The 21,723-nt window shown below is 33.5% G+C and overlaps 1 protein-coding gene across 1 annotated transcript in view; it reads right to left on the reverse strand.

The window, feature by feature from the left end:
- Positions 1-4,794: 4,794 nt before the first annotated feature.
- Positions 4,795-21,723, reverse strand: part of LOC6562564 (neuronal acetylcholine receptor subunit alpha-7) — a 31,784-nt gene continuing 14,855 nt past the window's right edge. The window contains exons 3-11 of the mRNA XM_001988347.3: positions 17,755-18,090; positions 17,464-17,539; positions 13,872-14,066; positions 13,078-13,164; positions 11,195-11,304; positions 6,695-6,846; positions 6,154-6,276; positions 5,804-5,942; positions 4,795-4,993 (exon numbers count right to left, since the gene is read on the reverse strand). Of these exons, the coding sequence (XP_001988383.2) occupies positions 4,841-4,993; positions 5,804-5,942; positions 6,154-6,276; positions 6,695-6,846; positions 11,195-11,304; positions 13,078-13,164; positions 13,872-14,066; positions 17,464-17,539; positions 17,755-18,090 (1,371 nt within the window). The 3' untranslated portion in view covers positions 4,795-4,840. The remainder of the gene's footprint in view (positions 4,994-5,803; positions 5,943-6,153; positions 6,277-6,694; positions 6,847-11,194; positions 11,305-13,077; positions 13,165-13,871; positions 14,067-17,463; positions 17,540-17,754; positions 18,091-21,723) is intronic.

Raw genomic sequence — 21,723 nt, forward strand, 5'->3', positions numbered from 1 at the left:
TACAATGTATTGTTGCTATACCAGACGATGATTGCATGAGTATTCAAATAATAATAATAATAATAATAATAATAATTATGTTATGATCGCTCTATCGCAATTATTTGCGATAGGTGTTTTTTCTTTGATGATGACATAATGATGTATGGACGTAAACTAAGCAATATGTATTTACATTGAACAGTTCCTGCGGTGTTTATAATACATTGCATTGATCTTACAGATATTAAACCTACAACTAGCGACACGGGATTTACCTTTCTGGGTCTTCAGTTCGTCTCTCTGCAAGCTGTTGCTAATGGTGATCCACTAATACAGATATCAAATTTGTATGTCGTCAATAAAACTTGTTGGACATCTGTATTTTTTTTTTTTTTTTTTTGTTTTGATTTTTTGGTATCTCTGTCAATTTGTTTCTTTTTATATTTTTATTATTGAATAATAATAATTAAAATTTTACAATCTTTTTTGTCGGGGTTTTGCCTTTCAATTGTTTGGTTTGGTTTTTTCTTTTATCTCTTTTCTATAATTTACTATTTAGGTCAAAATGACCAATTTCAATTTTTCTAATTTTTATTTCATATATTTCTGCTTTGTTGTTGTTTTTTTTTTATTAAATTTTTTTTATGGTTTTTTATGCAATTATTTAAATTTAAATACTAATAACGACATAAAAAATCAGCGCATTTTCTTTCTTTTTTTTTTGTTTTCTCATTTTTAAAAATTAATTTAATTTTAATATTTTCTAGTTACGATTTCTTGTTGTTCGCTTGACTTGGTTTTTTATTTTTTTGTTTCACTTTTTGACTATTATTAATATCTAATTAAGTATTATATTAAAGTTGTTTTTATGTTTTTTTTTTTTGTTTTTTAGTAGAGAAAGGAGCATGGTTTTCATTTGTTTTTGTTTTTCTTTTAATAAATATATACTTTTATGTATATTTTTTTAAAATTCATTTAAATGCAACTAGTTTTTAGGAAAAAGTTTCATCATTTGCTTTGAAATAATTTTGTATCATTACATAGTACGCTAAGTATATATATATATATATATATATATATATATATATATAGTTATATAGATATATATATCTATATATATTTGTTTTCAGTGTAAAAAAGAAATGTATATATATATACACATATATATATATAGTATATGTATGCATATACATACTATATACACACATATGTATGTATGTATGATGAAAGAAACGTTTTCCAAACTGTTTTCTTGATGTACTCGAAATGTATTTATTTGTTTACCTCTCTTAAATGTAGTATTAATCTCTTGAACTGTCTTTTGAGCTTCTTAGCATTTTTCTCGGGTGCAGTCTGTCTCGACATATTTGTTTGAATTCGTCCTTGCATGGAACAGGGCTATCTTCCATTATTTTCTATTAGTTTAAATCTATCTGCTGTGTTTTTTTTTGCTTTTTGTTTTTTTTTGACTTCGTTTAAAAATTGCTTATGCTTTACGTCAAACGGTTGGTTTTGTCAATTAATGAGATTTGCGTTTAATCCCGTTATTGATTGCTAAGCCTTACTATGTTGCTGTATTCTCAATTAAACTGTCTTACAATTTCCTCAGTGGTTTTTCTGTATTTTCTCAGCTTCTTTCAGATACTAGAAATGAGCTCAAATGATGAAAAATTTACAAAATATTAAAATTAATTATTGTTATTATTTTTCATGCTGGCAGCTTGCTTGCTATTTTCATTTAAATTATTTGTATTACTCTTGTGTTAGGATCGAAATTTGTGCCATTTAATAGCATGTGAAGAATGTTACGAAATCAAGAGCCAAATATTCAAATAAAATTTGTGATTTGTGAAATAAAAAGAAAATAATATAATGTTTTCACCTTTTTGAAATAGTACATATATTTCTTGCAAAGATTAGATATCAGATTCATTGGTTTTTGTTATCAAAAGCTAAACCTTAACTTTATTAATCTGTCCCACAAATTTCGACATTCTTAAAAACACTACGATTTCAAAATTGATTCCAAAATAAAGTGCATTCGTATTGTAAAAACGGAAAGCAAAATTAACACAACATTTTTGTATAGGTTCAAAATTGTACTTGCATATAAATTGTATAAAATCTGTTTAAAAAGTTTCTTAAATGCGAAAAATTATACAAAAAATACAAAAAAAAACTTAAAAGGGCTTCCGATCCTTTCGATCCCTTTTTGTTCGGTGTCTCTCCTTTTTCTTTTTCACAATATACAAGGAAAACTATTGCTATATATTTGTCGGTTTGGTTTTGTTTGGTTTTTACTTTTCAGATCTCTTTGATAGAATCCTAATTATCTTTATGATGTAATTATGATGTGTAATTTGTTAATCTTAGTTTAAACTTATGACATTTTCGTATTGGTTTTGTAATAGTATTTGTTTTAAATCCTTTATATGCGCAAATTAATGTATTTGCTTTATCGGTTAAAGTTGTTATTGTTGTTGCGGTTGTTTATTATTTGTATATTCAAAGAAAAATTCTGATTGTTTTCAATGCACAAGATTTACAATTAGAAGCAGAATTGCTGTAACTTAAAAATTATAAAACTATAATGTTAAACATGTGAAATTTTAACATATATTTACGTGAAGTTCTGTTTAGGCATGTGGAGTCCCATGAGAGCTGTAAATGGCACCAAGTTATCAGGATAATTTACCACTTGTGATTTTATTACCATTGCCGACTCTCACCTGACTCACATGAAGTTGTAATTTTTAAGATTTTTGTTGCTTTGGTGTATATATATCTATATATTTTGTTTTTTGTTCGCTATGTGTAGAAATTGTGTGCTTGGCTAGTTTGTGGACAGTAACAAACGACAGACCAGTGGATCTGTGGATTTATATATATGTTTTTTTTTTTTTTGGAAACTTCAGCTAATACTTAATTGAGTATATACATTTGTGTGTATGCAAATGTATGAAGAAGAAGACTCATGAGATACGAATCTATTTTTTTGTTTTTGCTTCCTTTTCTTGATCTCTATATATGTATGTATGTATAAAGCTCTCTCTTGGTAAGTGATTTGTGGTAGTGTTTTTGTTAATGTGCTCGCAACACTGAAGCAAAGCACATAATTTGCCATTCACCGGACATGTTTTGTGTTCTATGATGTTCATTGTTATTGGTATTTTTTTTTTGTATTTCTTTTTTTTTTGTGTTACTTTATTATGTTTTGTATATTTTTTTGTTTTATTTTGGAAGGTGTTGAATCGCGTTGTATGCATTTTGGTGTTGTACCAAGTTTCAGTATTCATTATTTAGCTTTTGAGTTTAACTTTTCATTTTGTTTTTTTTTTTAATAAAGTAAAAATAATAAAGTGTATATTTTTTTTATAGAAAAAGAATACCGAAAGTTGTAAATTTGTGTACAGTTTAGATACATTCGCTGTTCTCAATGCAATGAATGAGCGAACTTTTGCTTTGAGTACAGAGAGTATTCAGGCAATAGATCGATCGATCATTGTTTGCATCACCAAAAAAATCATGCAATTCATCAACACGCAGATATTATTGCTCGCAACCATTTAATTTATCAATTTCGCATTTTCGATCCTCAATCAATTTGCTGTGCCGTTCACATTCAGATGTAATGCATACCATTTGCATTCCATTTGCTGTGCACATATTGGGCTTGGTATTTTTTTTTTTTTTAGTACTCTGAGGAATGATCTTCAGGTTTTCGTTTATGTTCACTGCTCGTTATGGTAATATATATATATTTTTTTATTTAAATTTTGTAATTCCAATTGGTTATTTTCGATTCGATGGATGGGTTATTCTATTGGTTTTGTATATGCATTTAGCTTTGGGATGGGGATTGCTTTATTGTTTTGTTTTAGTTGAAATAAACATTTTAAAGGTTTTAAGGAGTTTTTACGTACAAGTGTTTTGGATATGTAGGTCGTCATATTGGTTCTGTTTAGAAATGCAGTTTGTTCTAAGAATGTGACTTTAAGCTTATGTCTTGTATGCAATTCCTTTTAAGTTTGATTGGAAGCTATGGAATTGATGATCTTATGAAAAAAATCTGAATCTGGAAAAGCTACTTGCATGAATAATATAAAGCTCAAGAAGAGTTTTTTTTTTGGATTTTTTTTCTTTTTTTTTTTTTTTTGATTCAGTAATTCTAATAATCTTGCTGGAGAGCCAGCATAAAAAAACGTTGGGTTTTGCCTACCATTTTGATCCATTTAATTTCTACTATGTATTTCCCTTTATAAAGCTCAATACTTTCATACGGAATTGAGCGTATAAAATCGAAGTCTTCGAAACAATTAATGTAATATTGCAATTTCATTAAAGTGTACTACGAATTCTTTGAAATCATCGACTGTTTTGTGAAAAATTGCTCATAAAGTGTAAAATATACAAATCTTTAAAGAAAATATACCCGTTTCATTCTTGTCTTTTTAAATACATTAAATGGATGAAACTTAATTACTGGCTTGGGACATTTGGATTCGAGGCTTAAGTTTTTTGTGGCTCAAGGATTTTTTTGGAATTAAAAATGGTTAAAGAATTATAGGTTATGATTTTTAAGTCTTCTTTGTGTTTTTGGGATTTTTTTAAAGACTTTTTAAACGAGTTTCATTTTATTTTTAAATTATTGATGTGTGTTTTTTTTTTTAATTTTCTTTTGGTATTATTTAGTCAATGGTTTTTATATAAGTATTTTTTCTCTTTTTTTGTTGATTTTTTGTTTTGTTTTTTTTTTTAAATGGTTTTAAATTTACTTAAAAAGTTTCGTTATTAATTTAATAATTAACAAATTGATTTTATAATAAAACCAATAACAATAACCACCTCGCCCATATGGCTACGAGACAATAATATGTGGTGCTGATAGTAGTACAGCTATTGTGGCTAATATTGTGAACATTGTGAATATGATAAGGCACAGTCTGTCAACGACCATAGCTGCAAATTTCCAATCATTGGCAATGTCATTGTCCTCGTCGTCTTTACGTAGCTATTTAATTACAATTTCATTGTTGATAACACGGATTTTATTATATAATATTATGTTATGGATTGGTTTATTGTATTTTTAGAAAGATAGTAAGAAATTTTGGAGAGAAAAAGAAGTTAAAAAATTGTTGGTGTTGGTTTTTACAATATTATCGAATCTAGACTAGGGAATATAATAATATTTATGCAATATACATTTTAAATAAATTGTGCATCATAGGCTAGTGCAAATATTAGGATAACTTATATGTAGCAAATATATAAATTTATATATAAGTGATATGCACTCGCATATCCATGCAAGTAAATTTGTCTGCTTGAAAATACACTAAATTTCTTTTAAAAGCTATCAAAAATATAATCAATTTGTATACTAATTAAGAGAATTATCACTGGAGTTAAAATACCCTTGCAAAAAGAAACGTTCGCCTTTTTATTAAATAGTCTATGATTTTATGTTATTAAATTCCCATTTTTATATCTTGGCAAAAAGATACATAAAACGCCTTTGCTTTTAAACGTCTGATTCTGATTTATTAATAGATTGCAATTAATAAGAGAGTGATAGAAATAGAGAAAGAAAGTGAGAGAGTATAAAAACAGTCAAACAGACAAACGGACATTGTTTTAAAGCCATATCAATTGATTGAAAATTGGTAATACTTTCTGCAAGGGTATATATACATATATATATACACATTATGGCATTGCCTAATGGAATTCTATCGCACGAGATAAAGTAAAGCTAATCGAAATATGATTTATTCAAGCTTTATGCGTAGGCTGGGATGTTGACAACGGAAGCACTTACCTGATCAGTAATAAAGCGAATTTCCTTTAAGATTAAACCTAATTCATATTCTGTTGATGATTTGATGCACGTATGATGTGTGACCGCATCGGGCATTCGTGTGCTGCCAATTGGCCCAATGCTGCCATCGTCGCCTTGCCTGCAAAAGGGGAAAAGCGGAAAGCGGAAGAACGGATGTGCGGAAAACGGATCGGGTCGGGGTGGAGAGAGATGTGAAGGTGAGGGGATGAGTTTATTGGTAAACCACTAAAGTGAGATAAGCCTGTGGGGGGGCTTTTGAGAGTGTATGTGTGTGTGTGAGTGTGCGTAATGTTTAGTGTGTGTGTGGTTGTTGTGTTCGTTGTTGTTACCCATAAACCGTGCGATAGAAAGCCGGATTGTGGGGCAATGTTCCGCCGGGCGTCATGGGGCGACAATTGTGCCGAAAATCATCATCAATGTCGAGCACATTGGCGAGCAGCGACTTCGAGGACCTTCGTGGGGCGAAAAGAGATTATTTTAGCATATCAACAGATCACAGAAACATTTTGCACAAAATACACACATATATGTTCAGTAAAAGCTCTACGAACGGACAGCCACCTTAGGCCGCACTATTTTCTAAGATACTCTTTTAACTTTTGAGCACTTTTTTTGTGCATCAAGTATATTTACCAAAACTTTTCCTAAGGGAGCAAGCATACAATTTAATACCAATATGAATATATAGGTTTTTCTTTTAATTCTTAATAATTGATATGCTCGAAATTATTAGTAGTCATATTTAATTGGTAAAAATGATTTTGTTATTTGATTTGTATGATACCAACTAAAGGCGGCAAGAAAGGAACCGTGGGTGTCCGCTGCAGCAAGCCCTATCCGTATATATGTGTATTATGGAAGAATAAGTACCGCTCTTTCAGCTCAACATCGGATAGTATCTGATGCTTTCGCTCAGATGAGGTATCTGAGCAGGGCGTTGTCGGGAATTCCAATATCAGCGGTCGGCCCGGTCGACTCATGCGCAATATCCATGGCAGCCAGCATAAAAATACGATGCGAATCTAATGGGTTGTGGCATGTGTGGCAGCAGGTGGAAATTGAAACGTTTAGTAGACGAACTGCATGAGGCAAACTCGACTCCAAATGCGTGTATTACAAGTATTTCAATGATGAGCTCAGTATCTCTGTGTTTTTGTGTGTATGCATATGCGATTGTGTGTGTGTCTGGCCAAATATGTGGCATACTTAACTGGGCTGGCAACGATTTATGGCGCTTTTGCATGAGCACAGACACACAGACACAGACACACACATACACATACACTCACTGTGGCATAAAACACACAAATACGTCACACAATTATGATTTATATTTGATTTTGATTACAACTAAAGCAACAATATGCCCCCACCGAGAGAGCTCTGTTGCTGTTCTTCATGTTGGTAGTGTGTAGTAGTGGTGTGGCAAGTGTTGGGTAACGGCAGGATGTTTTGGTGTGCGTTACTATTACACTTAGCTATAATAATATTTATGTGCAGTGCTTCTCTTCTCGTCTGTTGCTCTGGCGTTTATTTATAGCTATGATGCATGCAAAATTTATGATTTACAATAAACACGTCACAGCAACAACGACAATAATGACGACAACAACAACAACAATAATAACAATAACGCAGACAACAATTTGGTATTATCTAAGCTAAATACACACACACAAATATATATATATGAATATATCACATACGCATGTATATCGACCGATTACTTGACGGCTATAAATATACAAAACACTTATACAAACGCACACAGTTGATATATGCTGGCTATAAATCGAAGGAACAGCAAAACGCAACAAGTTTTGTAAGACGAAAGTTTATAAATCAATTTAATACAAATTCATTTTCGGTTATGTTAAATTTAAGCTATTTTTCGAATTGATTGAAATTATGTCATCGTTGTCTTTATCTAAACAGTAAATATATCGTATTAAAATTATAATGTACTTCTTAAAATATATTCTAGAAATTCCATTTATAACTATAATAATTTTGAGTTCAATTCAATTTTTATAATTTTCAATATTTTCTTTTTAAATTTTCTGTTAATACTGAAGAGAAAATATTGCGAAGAATAAAGTTACATTACCAACAATCTATCTCCTGTATAATCTCTTGAAATTCCTTCCATTTAATATTCACAGCCGTTGTTGAGCTTTGATTAAAGTTCAGAGCGCAGCAGACGGAAGAAACAACGGAAATCCAATCGATTGTCATGCTAAACTGCACTTCATTGTGGAACTACGAAGCAATTGTTTTTTGCTGAACGGATCTAAAACCGAAGCCACATTGACATCTGCTGCAGCCCCCGAAACCCCCCAACCGGACCGCCTGCTTGAGTTGTACTACTTTGACGTTGGCGGTGTCGCTAACAAGCGATGGATACATGGAAATGCGCTTGAGGACGTGGCATGCAAACCAAATGCAAAGTTTTGAATGCGATCCGATGGAAAGCTCGAGAGCGTATCGCCTGCCCCATGATATGCGGCATTGCCCCACAGACCACAGAACTGTGTTCTGCTTCATTTTTTTTCTTTCAATTTTGGCCGCTCGCTTTGCGCAAATTTTGTGCAAATTGATTTGTTGTTATCACACAGAACGAAAAACCATGAAGGAGTGTAGGGATGTGAAGGGAGCGAGGGGGTTTTTTCAGCAAGGCAGTTCTTGTACATGCCCTAAGCGCTTCACATTTCTAATGCACCTGCTTTACCAATTGACTCAATTTTCCTGCCCGTGTCACTATAAAATCTTCAACTGCAACTGGGCCAACTGTCGCCTGTCTTTCACTTTTCAAATGTGTATTTGTGTGTGTGTATGTGTGTTTGCACTCGATTTGGGGTTTTTCTTGAACTCCTCTAAATTCGATTGCATGTTGAGTCGGCACAAGTGCCTGTCCACAATTTTTCGCGGCGAAAAAACCATAGAAAACATTTCATGTGACTGACTTCTTAAAAGCCAATTGACTTCCACTGAGCTGCATTCAGTTTAGCGGCCCCTTTTAGCCAACTTGTGAGCCAAACAACGTCTTTTTTATATATATGTAATGTACATTGTATTGTAAAGTGTAAGCAGCATTGAAATTTTCCATTATGCTGTTCATGCAATTGCATTTGCTGAAATTGCTTTCCACTTGACGTGTTGGCCATGTTCAATTGGCAAGGGACTGGTAACAAAATACAATAAAAAATATGACTCATGCTACGAACATTAGACAGGCAGTTATTTGAATTTGATATAGTAATTTTGATAGCGATACGAGGACTTATATAACTAAGTTGTATCCCAAAACCTATTAAAAATTTATCAAACTGGAGTCATTTTAAATACTTTACTTAATTTAGCTACTGGTATACCAGTATTGTACTAGTATTAGTCATGACTATTTGGTACTTAGGGTCACAATAAGAGAGAAATTTAAAATCCCTTATATATATTCATTATACCCAAAAATGTACCATGTTTGAAATATTTGTTGCATAGTTTTGGATATAATAAGTAAAATTAAAAGTTATTGTTAAAAAAAAAATGGTGTTTGATTTATTGTAAGTTTAACTAAATTTGTAATACATTTAAAGTTAAGGCAATGAATTTATTTAAGATATTTTTTCCCTGGCTTTAACCTCTACTATTTTTAAATCTTAGAATTTACATTATTTTATAATTTAAACTAACTTTAAAAACAACGCTTTTATTAAAAACCCACCCATTAACTCATATGAGTCAAACATTCAATTTACAAACATTTTACACAATCGTGTGACATATTTAAAATTAATTAGGCTGCACTTTCATCTGTTAGAAATGTGAGAGTACAAATTGTGCAATTAGTGGCTAGTGATTGGGTTGGCTGGTTAGCTTGTGAATAGGTTTGGAATTGCGGGGGGAAAAAACAGAGATAGAGGGGGAGGAAGTGATTGATTATACAGAGTGAATTTTAGGAATATATAAGAAGAAAATTATGGGCCCAACATCAACATTACGATATTTTTCATTACATAAATTATTTTATAGTAGACACTTTTAGTACTCGTCGTAGCAGACATGTTGGCTAGTCACATAGTTACAACATTTATTTCGTACTCTGTACATCCGTCCGTCACATTTGGGCTCGGAATTTCATTATTTTTTCATCTTTTCGCTTCTTTTTTGACATTTAATTTGGCTTTTATTTTTGGGTCATACACACATGAAATTCAGCTGTTATTTTGATTTTAGCTAAGTACATTTCTAAAACAAAAAAAAAAAACAGCTTGCATAAATGCCTCTAAGTAGGCTATAAAATGAACACAATGATAAACCAAAGTACAGAAAAATTAATACGTTTGTAGGCAAATCAAAAAGTTATTACAACAACACAACGACAACAACAAACGGGGCAGAACAACAATAATATTACAATCATAATAACAGTAATAAATATATATTTAGATATATTTGTATATTTGGTGCAGCAACTAGAAGAATTGCATTTTGCATGGTTTGTATTTATTGGAGGCTTCACAGAAATTTTATGAACTTGGTGAATGGACTATGGACTATGATGTGTGATAGATATTTACAATATTTGCTTATATAGTACACATATATTCGGCAAGTATTCAAAGGTATTTAACAAATTTATAAGGTGTTTTCCTCTTCGCTCACACTATTTTGTTATTGATAAATGAGACGTGATAAGCATAAATTAAGTTGTGTTTATTTCCATGTCACATAAAAATATTTGTGTTAAAGTATTCAGTATAAATTCATAGATCCACTTCATGGTTCGCTCATCCGGAAACACTCCACAAATATGCGGCTTACGCCGTAAAACTGAACAAGTTTGCAAGTTTTTATTTGGAGGCTAGATTTAAAATGCAAACTGCTGATCAAGGTGTGGCTTAATTTTGTGGCAGCACAAAACAAATATTCGACAATTTTTTATATTGGATCAACAATAATAAATGAGTAATAAGTACAACACAAGATATCTGGTGATAACAAAACAACGAGACCACAGAACAGAGGAAAACACAAAGAACATTTTTCTAACTAACACATAAATTATTTTAGCGCATTTCTCAAAAATATATGCAGTTGTTTCTGTTTGTCTTTTTTTGTGGGGCTAGCAACAGATAAATCATAAGAAATGCTAATGCTTTGCGACTGTAAACAGAGCAGCAGGCGAGCAAGTCCAGCACCACGTCCGGTTGACGCTTCTGGAATGGAATTTTCTCCCTTTGCTGCTGCTGCTGCTTGAGGCTATGATAAGTGATGGGTTCGCATTTTGCAGATGTTTTGTTGTTTGTTAGTTGATTTGGATACGAGTTGTTGGTTGTTAGGTTGGTTGAATGACCCATTTTGAAAACTTACCCATTCGGACATTTCGTGCGTATCAGCATTTCGATGATGATAATTTAATATTAAAATCGTTGACACAACGGATGAAGCTACCATAAACATTATGCAATTGAAATATGTACCTGTTGGTTGGTTGGGCGTGTTGTCATTATATATAAAATAGTTTATCATTTATAGATTTTGTTTTGTTTTATTTTTTTAAGTTTTCAGTGTGGTTGTTTTAGTGCGATTGGTGTTGGTTGTTGTTTTGGATTTGTATCGGTTTATTATTGTTTTATTTTTAATTTTATTTGGTTGGTTAGTTGGTTTTGTCGAGCATATTTCAGGGTACCATATTTCGATCAGAATTCATTCAGTGTTTGATATTTGAATTTTTATTTTGGGTTATTGAGAGTATTTTCGACAAAAGGTATACAATTTGTGAAAGAGAGAAAAAAGGTAGAGATATATACAAATATTTTAGTTAGTATTTATATGAAATGCAAATCTGTTCTTAGTTTTTTTTAAACGTTTTTGGTTTTTACTTGTTTAGGCATAACAAATACTCTTTATTTGTATTGATAAAAAAATTGTTTTCAAACACACACAGTTAATTTTTAGTTGGATTAATATTTTAGTGGTTATGTATATGAAGTAGACACCCAAAAAATGTACGCCAAAAACTGAATTAGATAGTTTAAGTTGAACAATAAAGTTAAATATTTGAATCTTAAAAGACTTTAGTATTTAAATTGAAATTCCAACAAAAGTTTAATTTTACTGTAAATTTTAATTGTATATTTAATAAGTAATATTAATGAAATATTGTGGCTCAATTGGTTGTAATTTGAAAGTTATAAGTTATTATTTTGTATAGATTGTTTCCTAAGCGAGTCGTATATATTTTTTTAAAAGTTTTTCAAGCTTATATAAGATAAAAAGCTATTCCAGATACTAAGATATTTTGTGTATACTTAGAATATGTAAAATATCTATTTTCTTGATTAAATAGCCTGGCCATATAAAGCGCTTTTTAAGTAATTATTGTTTAACTATGTCTCAGACATTTTAAAACAAAATATGACTATAAATGTTGTAAAGTTTATTGAAATATGAGAATGAATTCGACATAACGTTTATTAATTTAGCTTTTAGAAACAACCCATACAATATAACATTAGAATCTAATCAGGTTACGAAATTGGAATTACTTGAATTTTGATAATCCAAAAAAAGATTATAGCGTGCAATTAACTCGATTTCAAATGTGTGTGCATTTTATCAAACCAACTCGTGTGTTCAGTGTGTCATAACTGGGATTATAAGTATTATTCTTATAATTCTTTTTTTCATTATTTAAATATAGCTTTTTAGTTTTAATTGCATAATTTATGTACCCTACCAATTAGTTTTAAATTATTTTTTTCTCTACGGGTTTTAGACTCTTTTTAACATCAGCACGCGGTTTCTTTATTGCTTTCAAGTCAAACGATTTTGACAATCAAAATCATTTGGCTTTAAAGCCAAAGAAACTGCTTGAAAAATTCTTTAAAAGAAAACGCTGATATATCGTTTTATTTTGTAAATTGTGTGTCAAAGTTTTAATATTATAAAATCATCGGATTTTTTGGTTATTAAAATCGTTTTAGAAATGCATGAATATATGAATATATGTGAATGTAACTGCAATAGCAACTTTAGAAGTTAGAGTTATGTTATATATGTTTTAATATGATTTAGAAACACTTAATTGTGAACTGTAAACAGAAGAGCACACGAACTCAAAAGCAAATTCAAACATTGTAGACACAGCGATAATACAAGTACATATATACGATAAGGATATTACAAGGATTACACATTTATGTAAAATAAGCAATAACCAGGAGTAACTTTGGTAAACAAAATCATCTTACCTAACAGCGGCACTGCATCTGAGGTGGCTGGCATTGTCTCGGCAACCATATTGAGGAACACGGTCAACGAGAGCAAGATCGTAACGCCTAGACATTAAAAATGTATGAAGTGTTATTTAGGTTAAGAATTATTGTAGCTAAAAAGTTTGATTACCTATGGTTAAGGACGCTACTTAAGATTTATGTCTATTTGGCACGCTACTTTTTCAACTATTTCAAGTTACATAAGCAATATTAAGAGCATCCCATCAATAACTGTTTATTGTATTTAAGTTTATCCCTGCGCTTCTATGCTTTAACCAACCACCCACAATTTATGTGGGGAACATTTTGAGGCGAGGCTAAGCACAACTCACACTCTGCACGCCCACTTTTACTACCCAGTCATGGTTACATTATAAGTTCAATAGTTTGTTCGACAGCCTAACAGCTTGCCGTGGCAGTGGCGTCATCTCATCTTGCCCCATCATCATTGCGTTTAATGTGCGACGTCAGCCAGCCTCGAAACTCGTCGAGTCGCGGCTCGTCATCAACAGCGAAGGGTGATTTTTTACTCAATTTTAGATTCGAGTTGGCGGCTGTCATTATTGTAAAAAAGTACTTGGCAAATACTTTTGAATCGCCACTTAAACTTCTGCCACTTCCCAAGTTGTTTTTGTAGTAAAAGTGCAAATTCATATTAATTTAATAAACTATTCAAGATTTAATTTTCTCAACTATATTGGCGTCAACAATTGAAACCGTGGATCGGACGCTCAGAGAAATTCTTAAAATTCTTTAATATAAATACTTACCTAGCGATAACTTTTCACCCGAATCCGGTGGCAGGGTGAAGCCGAGGAGAGCCATAGATGCAATCAGCACACAGGGTATAATCAGATTAAAAAAATAGTACAGTGTTCGTCGTCGTATGATAATGGCAAATGTGATGTCTATATACGGTTCCGGGCAGCAGTTGTAGTAGATCTCATTACGTTTGCCAGGCACACCTATTGGATGGGTTATTGGTTAAGCAAATGATCAACACATTAGTATCAAATTCGAAATAAATATTTTCAAAATAGAGCATATTAATTTCTTTCGTATTTGTGTCAGCTTTTACTTGGGCCTTTGTCAGAGCTTTATGTCTATGCTATATGTTGCGAGCATGGCATACAGGCAAGAGAGTAAGTAAGTACTTTAGTAGAGAGAAAGAGTAAGTAGAGTGTTGAGAGTAGTTTTGAAAAGCGTTAAGAAAGTTGAGTAAAGTGAAGCGTTTAAAGTTGAAGGGTGTGTGTGTGTGTATGTTTCTGTGTATGTGATTATGAATAGGTAATAGCTTATAAGAGAGTACGAAATGATATATATGCATTGAGTATGAATACAGTGGCTTTTGTGTACATGCTGTGGCTTCTCTAAGTGTAGTCGAAAAGTTCAGTATGTTGGCGCCTGTGGGGATGGGGAGATACTTATATGCGTAACTGTAGTTTCAGCAAAAGTTTTATTTGCCTACGAGCAACTAATTTGAAGTAAGCGCCGAGACAAACATGTTTCTAAAACTTTTGCCATATTTGCTTGAGTTTTAAACTACCAAGTTAGTTAAAGAAAATGCAAAAGGTTAAATACAGTGGTTAAGGGTTGATTTCTAGACAAGTTTGATGGACTTGCACGGTACCTCTAGTTAGAATTTCTATTATAATATGTATTGTAAGTGTTATGTATAAAGTGTTTTCAGTACTTCAGCAGGTTTCTTTACCATATGAAGTGTGTTTAGACTGTCTTTTATCATATATTCCCTAGCAAACCTTATCTAGTCTCATATACACATTGCAAACTTTTGGCTAAAACCATTTGCCGTTTGTGAAGTGCTGACTAAATTGTGGGCTCAACTCAGCCCTAGATTACGAGAGGGATTACACAGAGAGCGCACAAAACCGTCTTGATAAGTATTTAAAAATTACCCAGCCAACATTTGCGCTCTTTCAGTGCTGAGAAAACTGCTTCAAATTATTTGCATAAGCTGGCAGCCAAAGGCGATTGAAAAGCGATGCTCAAAAAAAGCAGTCAACAACTTAAGAAAAAACCCGGAAAATTACGCAGCAAATAAAACAATATATATATATATTTATATATATATAAGACAAATGCCAAATGAAATCATGAAAAGCAAACAAAAATTTAAAAGAAACGTAACTAAGTAATGCAGCAAAAGTGAAAACAAAACAACGGAGGCGAGCAGAAATAAAATTTGTTGCACAAACTTTCTCAGCACTTTTGTGTGTTGTGAACTTTTGTGGCCAGTGTTGAGTAGAGAACTTTTTCTTTTCTGGCTTGTGTATGTGTGTGTGTGATTGTGTGCAACTACTAATTTATAGTGCTGACTGTGAGTGTTGGTTGGGATGTATTTGTATTTGTCTTTTAATTTCTTAATTGGTTTGGGTGAGTGGTTGTAGCGAACTAAGGAGCCAAATCTATTTTTCTATCATGTGTGCGTGTGTCTGAGTATGTATGTGAGGGTATTTTAGACAAAAGTTCAGTTCTATGTGGTGCTGTGTTGGTTGAAAGATAGCTGCTTGTGTGGGGAAGTCGCGCATTTGTCTGTTTTAGCACTTTATGCGGAAATGTGCAATTTACGCTTTTGTGTGCAAGTCTCAATTTTTCTTTACTTTAATTTCTAACAGTATTTTTTTGTAATTTTGCTATCTTCTTCCTTCTGCAGAGTAATTTCTACTTGGTGTTTAAAGTTGATGCAGTTCAACGATTTGAAAATATATTCCTCATTTAGAAAAGTAATCAAAAGTTATGTCAAAACTAAAAGCAGAGCAAAAATTTGGCAAGAACAATAAAGGGATTTGTGAAGTAAGTTAAAAGTATATTATCAAGTTTTTCTATTAATATTTGTAATGAATATTAAATAAAGAACTATATTTTAAAATTTGTTTAATTTGGTTTAAAAAAATGTGTACTAAAGAGAATGGACGCTGTTTAATTTTTGCTCATCCGTTTTTTTGGCTTTACTTAATAGCTAAACAAAATGCAATTTATGTTTTTTTTTTTTTATGTACAACATTATTTCTAGGCAGCATTCATTATAATCATAAAATAGAGTTCTCATCTGCGAGTCTTTAACTCTTCAACATGCCATAAGAGCGTTGTTAGTAATAGTAGAGAGAGAGATAGAGTGAGCGATTGACTTTAGAAAATGTCTAAGGGTTGCATACATGGGCCGGGCCTTACCTCTTGCTTGTCATGATAAATTATCTTTGAGGTACGCACCAATCGGGGCAGCACATTTTAGACTAGCATAAGCATAAGCTAAACCTAAAACTATGCTACACCGCTGGCAGGTACTTAATAATAGTATTGCTTTTAATATACATAAGGTAAACGAAACGTTTACGCGGCTATTTCGGACTTGAAAAGTTAAAGCGCCCAAGATTGATGATAGTTTTTTTTTATTTTTTTTTTTGATAGAGTTTTTTGTTGATAGAGTAAGTGAGTGGGAGAACACTGGATAAGCGTGTAGTATTTTGAGTGTAAAACAGTATAAAAGTAGAGATATAAGAAGTATAGTTTTAGTTTAGTGTTAACAGGGTTCATTAGGTGCCATACTTCATTCCGTATTCATTGGCCTCGAAATATATATGTCCTTATATGTAATTAGGGAGAGATGATGATAAATTAATATATGTATGAGCAACAGTGATGGAAAACGCTCCCAACAGACGATTGATTACAATGGCCTAAGCTGGTTTACAGACTTACCAACACTGGCCATATAATCAATTGTTGAGCAGAACGCCGTTTTAAAACAGTATTAGTTTCGAACGGAACGAGTTCGGAACTTTAGCTCGCAACCTGAACCCTGCTTCAGTTTAGAGAGTTGAGTGAGAAATTTTTATGCCATGTTTATTTTTTTTCATTCCAAATGACTAAGCTATAGACTAGCATAGGAAAAAGTACAAATACTTGAAGGCTTTAAGGCTTAAGGCAAAGCCATTGTGTGTTCTTATGAAAACATCTTTGCGAGAGAAAGATGAAAAACAAGTTTTCTTTGTCTTTGCTGTTTTTTTTGTTTTTTTTTTTTGTATATTTTTTGCTGGCCAAACGCGTTTCGCGTAGACACGCACTCACGCACATAGATATATACATACATATATAAATATATAGATATGTACTATATAAACGATGACAATGCCAATGCTCTGGCAGTCATTTCTCAATATTTCTAATGTGTATGTTTTCGTTTCATTTGTCTGAGACACAGAGTGAAAGAGAGCGACAGAGATATAGATATATATATAGTGAGAGAGAGTACGTGAGTTACTTAAAGTAAGCACAGCCCGCTCCATAGCATTATAGTTGTTTTTGGTACTTGGTTCTTGGTTCTGGCATTGGCTTACTCACCCAGTAGTTCCCACTCGCCGTTGAGCACGTAACTGCTGATATCACCGCCAGTTTCATCTTGTAATTGCAAATCCAGCTTTAGTTACAATGGGGAGAGGGTAGAATAATATAAATATATATCGCTCCGCCTTCTCCACCTTCTTCTTCTTCATATTCTTCTTCTCAATGAGAAATCAAAACTAATGAAATCATAAAATATTCGCAAAACAAATTTGTATAAGCATAACAACTACGAGCTGTGTACTCCCTGGTTGCCTTGCTCTTTTGCATACTCGGGCGACTGAACCAAACCTGAAATCCATCATAGGTCCAACTGCCGAATTTCATCTCGCAGCGCTGATCATCGAACGGAAACCACGTGATGTCTATCTTGCATGTCGATTTAAAGATGCCCGGCGGCACGTATAGGCAGGAGCCGTTATTCCGCACCACCACATTGGTCTGGTAGGTCCCGTCGAAGCCCTCGTCGGCGCTGTTGTACATGAGCACATCCGGCTTCCAGATGCGATGCGGCGGTATGCGCAGATCCTTAACGCCACCATAATCGGAGGTATTCCAGCGCAAATTCATATCATTCCACTCCAGTTTTAGCCACACATTCGTGACCAGCAATTGATTTTTCTCGTCCTGTTAATAAAATACAAAACAATATTTAAATACAACACAACCAAATAACACGATTTCATACTCAATTTGACGATTATGACAGAAGCCAAACCGCAAAAAAAAAATGCTCATGACAAATTTTTTCACATACCATTTTTAATAAAAATGTTGGACTGATAATCAGATAAATTCTTAATAAATAAATGAAATAGGGATATAAAACTAAATTATAGCATTATTTTTATATAATTTCGCAGTATATTCCTATGAACATTTCATACTCCTAAATATATATAATTTAAAACATTGCATGCTTTTGTGATGTTTAAATGCTTATAGAACAATTTGGTTAGCCCATAGAAAAAAAAACAAATTTTTATGGTAAGTCCCCTTGAGCTATATGAACTTTCACAGGCTTTTCCATTAGCCGTCAAACTATTGCATAATTGAAAGGCGGCAGCAAGCGACACGCGAAACCATTTCAATTTACAAGAACTTTAATCAAGCGAGTTAAATTTTTAAGTGCGCGCTAACCAAACCCAGCAAACGCTTTTTCCCTAGGCACGTGGCCCAATAACCAAATCCGAGCATTACAATAAAGCCAACTACAACTACCACAGCAACAACAGCAACAGCAATAACAAACAGCAACGACAACAACTGGCAAACAATAGTAAAAAATGCATAACGCGCACACAGGGCGTATGTGTAATTTACAATTAAATGCCTGAAATATTCATGACCATGCGCATAGCACTGAAAAATGGCAAAAACCAAATCTCTGGTCGCTTAAGGGGACTGGAGATGAAAGGGAGCTACATGAAGTGGCACTGGCATGAATGTGTAGTGTAAGCCGTGCCTGGCATTGCACAAATATTTTGACCGAACAATTTCCGGGAATGAACTGTGTGCAAGTTGCAAGTGCAATCAGAAAATGCGCCAAGCTCCAGCTCAAGAAATAGCAACTACAACACAAGTTGGGCAGGAAAATTGCGACAGAAATGCGGTAAAATGAAATGGAGCAATGGCCAGGCCAAATAGGTCCTGCGCGACCGCCAGTCGGCCTCGTGGACGAGTCCAACTGCGACCGTCAATAAGTTCTTCTTTTTTGTTTGCTTGATTTCATTTTATTTTGTTCGAGCTAGCAAAATCGAACATCTAGCAAATAAAAGCAAAAGATGCGGCTAACAGAGTTGCTTTCAATTCAGGATGCGGCAAGGACTGTACACAGCACACGTAATATTGCGGTCATAGCAAAATACTCGCTCTCTCACTCACTCTCTCGCTCTGTCCGGCTCCAAATATAGCCATTACATTATTGCACTTGACTGCAGTTTCCATTTCACTCACTTTATGTACCCACAACCGCGCTTGCAACTCCGCTCTCTACTAGCTGCTCGACAAACTGAATTGCTGAAAAGTATGCCATGCTTTTTGTCGATGTTTCCTCTCCCTTGTGTGTGTGTGTGTGTGTGTTTGTATGTCCAGCTTCAACCTAATCAAATTCGTTTTTCTACAAATTACTACGGAAAATTGGTTTTTGTGCGTTACGGATGGTGGGTTATTACGGCAGGGGCGGTGCGCGCGAAAGTCGCATAATTGGCTTTATGGTTAACCAATTTGGCAGATTGTTGCAGTCGCGCAATTTTGCGGTATTTAGTGCAAACTCTTATAGGGATTACTGAAGTGCTTTGCCAGTATTCCACTTTATAACTGAAGAGCTAACCAAAGTCAATTAGTTTTCTATTCATTGTCGAGTTAAGCGTTCCTATTTATCGTTTAAGTAAAAAAATATATTAAAAAAATACCTACCTAGGAGATGTTCGAAAAGGCCCTCGATATGAAATCACGGAATTGAAAGAAGTTTTAATGCAAATTCAAATGTTTGCTTCATTAACGGCTCGCTCTTCTGTATTCTTTTTTTTTTTACAAAGCAACTGACCTAACTATCTGTGCATTGGTCCCTAACCGCAACCACCAACTCTACCAGAGCACCCCTCTCTAATTTAAATCGTATTTCCATGCACATATTCATTTGCAGTTGCGGCAAAACTTCAACACAATTATAAAGCTGAATGCAGAGAAACCAACAAAAAAGAGTGAAATAAAAAAGACTGATTCAAGTTTAATTAAAATAAAAACGTGGGCGTGGCAGAAAGATTTCGTGTGCGAAGAGAGAAAAAAGTAGAGTCAGACGAATGCAAAAATGGTAGCCACAGAATTTGTGGCGCGTATTTGTCGTCGCCTTCGGTGGCCTCCTGCAGTCGATGTGGTTGCTATTAAAGTTGTTGCTGCTGCATGCATGCAAACAGCAGCAGCCAGAATAAGCGAGGCAAATGGGTTGATGGTGTTTTTGTGTAATGGAGTCGCGCACTGAGCAACAGACGTAACATAAACGAGGCTTATTCCAATTCAGAAAGTACGAGCGTGTATAAAACATTCGCACTCTCTCTCTCTCTCCCTCCCTCTCTCTCTCTCTCTCTCTCTGTCTCTCTATCACTCTCTACATATCTCCGCCGGTGTCTGATTCCTACTATTTCTGTATGGAAAAAGCAGAAGCGGCAGTTGTTGAATTTTAAATGAGCAGCAAAAGAAAAAAATAAAACAGCAAACGGCAAAATTATTACAGGCAACTTGGCGTTGCCAGGGCGGCGCCACCCGCTGCCCAAAGACAAGTTTTCGGCAGGCGTATAATTTGCATATATTCCCCACACACGCACACACATATTTAAGCTAACGCACACTTCAACTGCAGCAGTTCATTGACATGCGGCGCGTTCGGGGAATTAAAAAGCAACAAAAAAATAAAAAAGTGTAGCAGAAAAAGTGGCGCATTCCCCACATTTCCCACGCAAGCAGGCCTAGTTTCTTATTATTCTGAGCACTAAAAAAAAGGGAGCAAAATTTCACTCCTTGCTACTTGCTGCTTGCTGCTTGCTCCTTACTCGAGTTCATTACTCATTTTCGCTGATATCCGTTGATATGCCACGCTGGTCCCTTTTGTTGACTGGCCTGCTCCTGCTCCATTGACGCTGTCTATTTAATCACTTTTCGTCCTTGTCATTTACTCGCCTTATCTCTCGCTCTCTCACACTTGCTTGCACTTTCTGTTTGTCTGCTGGTCATTGACGCCAATTAATCTGCGGGGCGCTTTGTCTGCGCCTTTTAATTAATGCGCCAGGGAGCTGTCTTCTTTTTTCTGGCACTCTGCAGCTTTTTATATTCTTCGTGAAATCTTCTGCTCTTTTTTGAATGGATTTTCATTATTGTCTTTCATTTGTCATTCTGTGATTACCGCAGTTTCCAAAATGTATTTATTTAGTTATTCTCATTTCCTCTATTTTATAACTCAAATTGAATGGAAAATTGCTTAAATACCCATTAATTTCTGAGAGGAGTTGATTATTGTTGACAAGGGCAAAGTAATATGTTTATCTTATCTTTCAATATTTTTTTGGTATGAAATTTCTATCTCACAATATAGAAAATTATAGAAAATATTGTATGCAGATATTAAAGGAAAGAATTATTAAATATAATTAATTTACTTAAAATAATCCATCGATAAAAAAGTTTCGGAATATTTTGGATAGATATATATTTATATATATTAAGTATTAAGTTTTCATAAATTAACCACTTTGCTTAACAATA

Source organism: Drosophila grimshawi, unplaced genomic scaffold, assembly GCF_018153295.1.
Source record: "Drosophila grimshawi isolate 15287-2541.00 unplaced genomic scaffold, ASM1815329v1 contig_1377, whole genome shotgun sequence".
NCBI lineage: Eukaryota > Metazoa > Arthropoda > Insecta > Diptera > Drosophilidae > Drosophila > Drosophila grimshawi.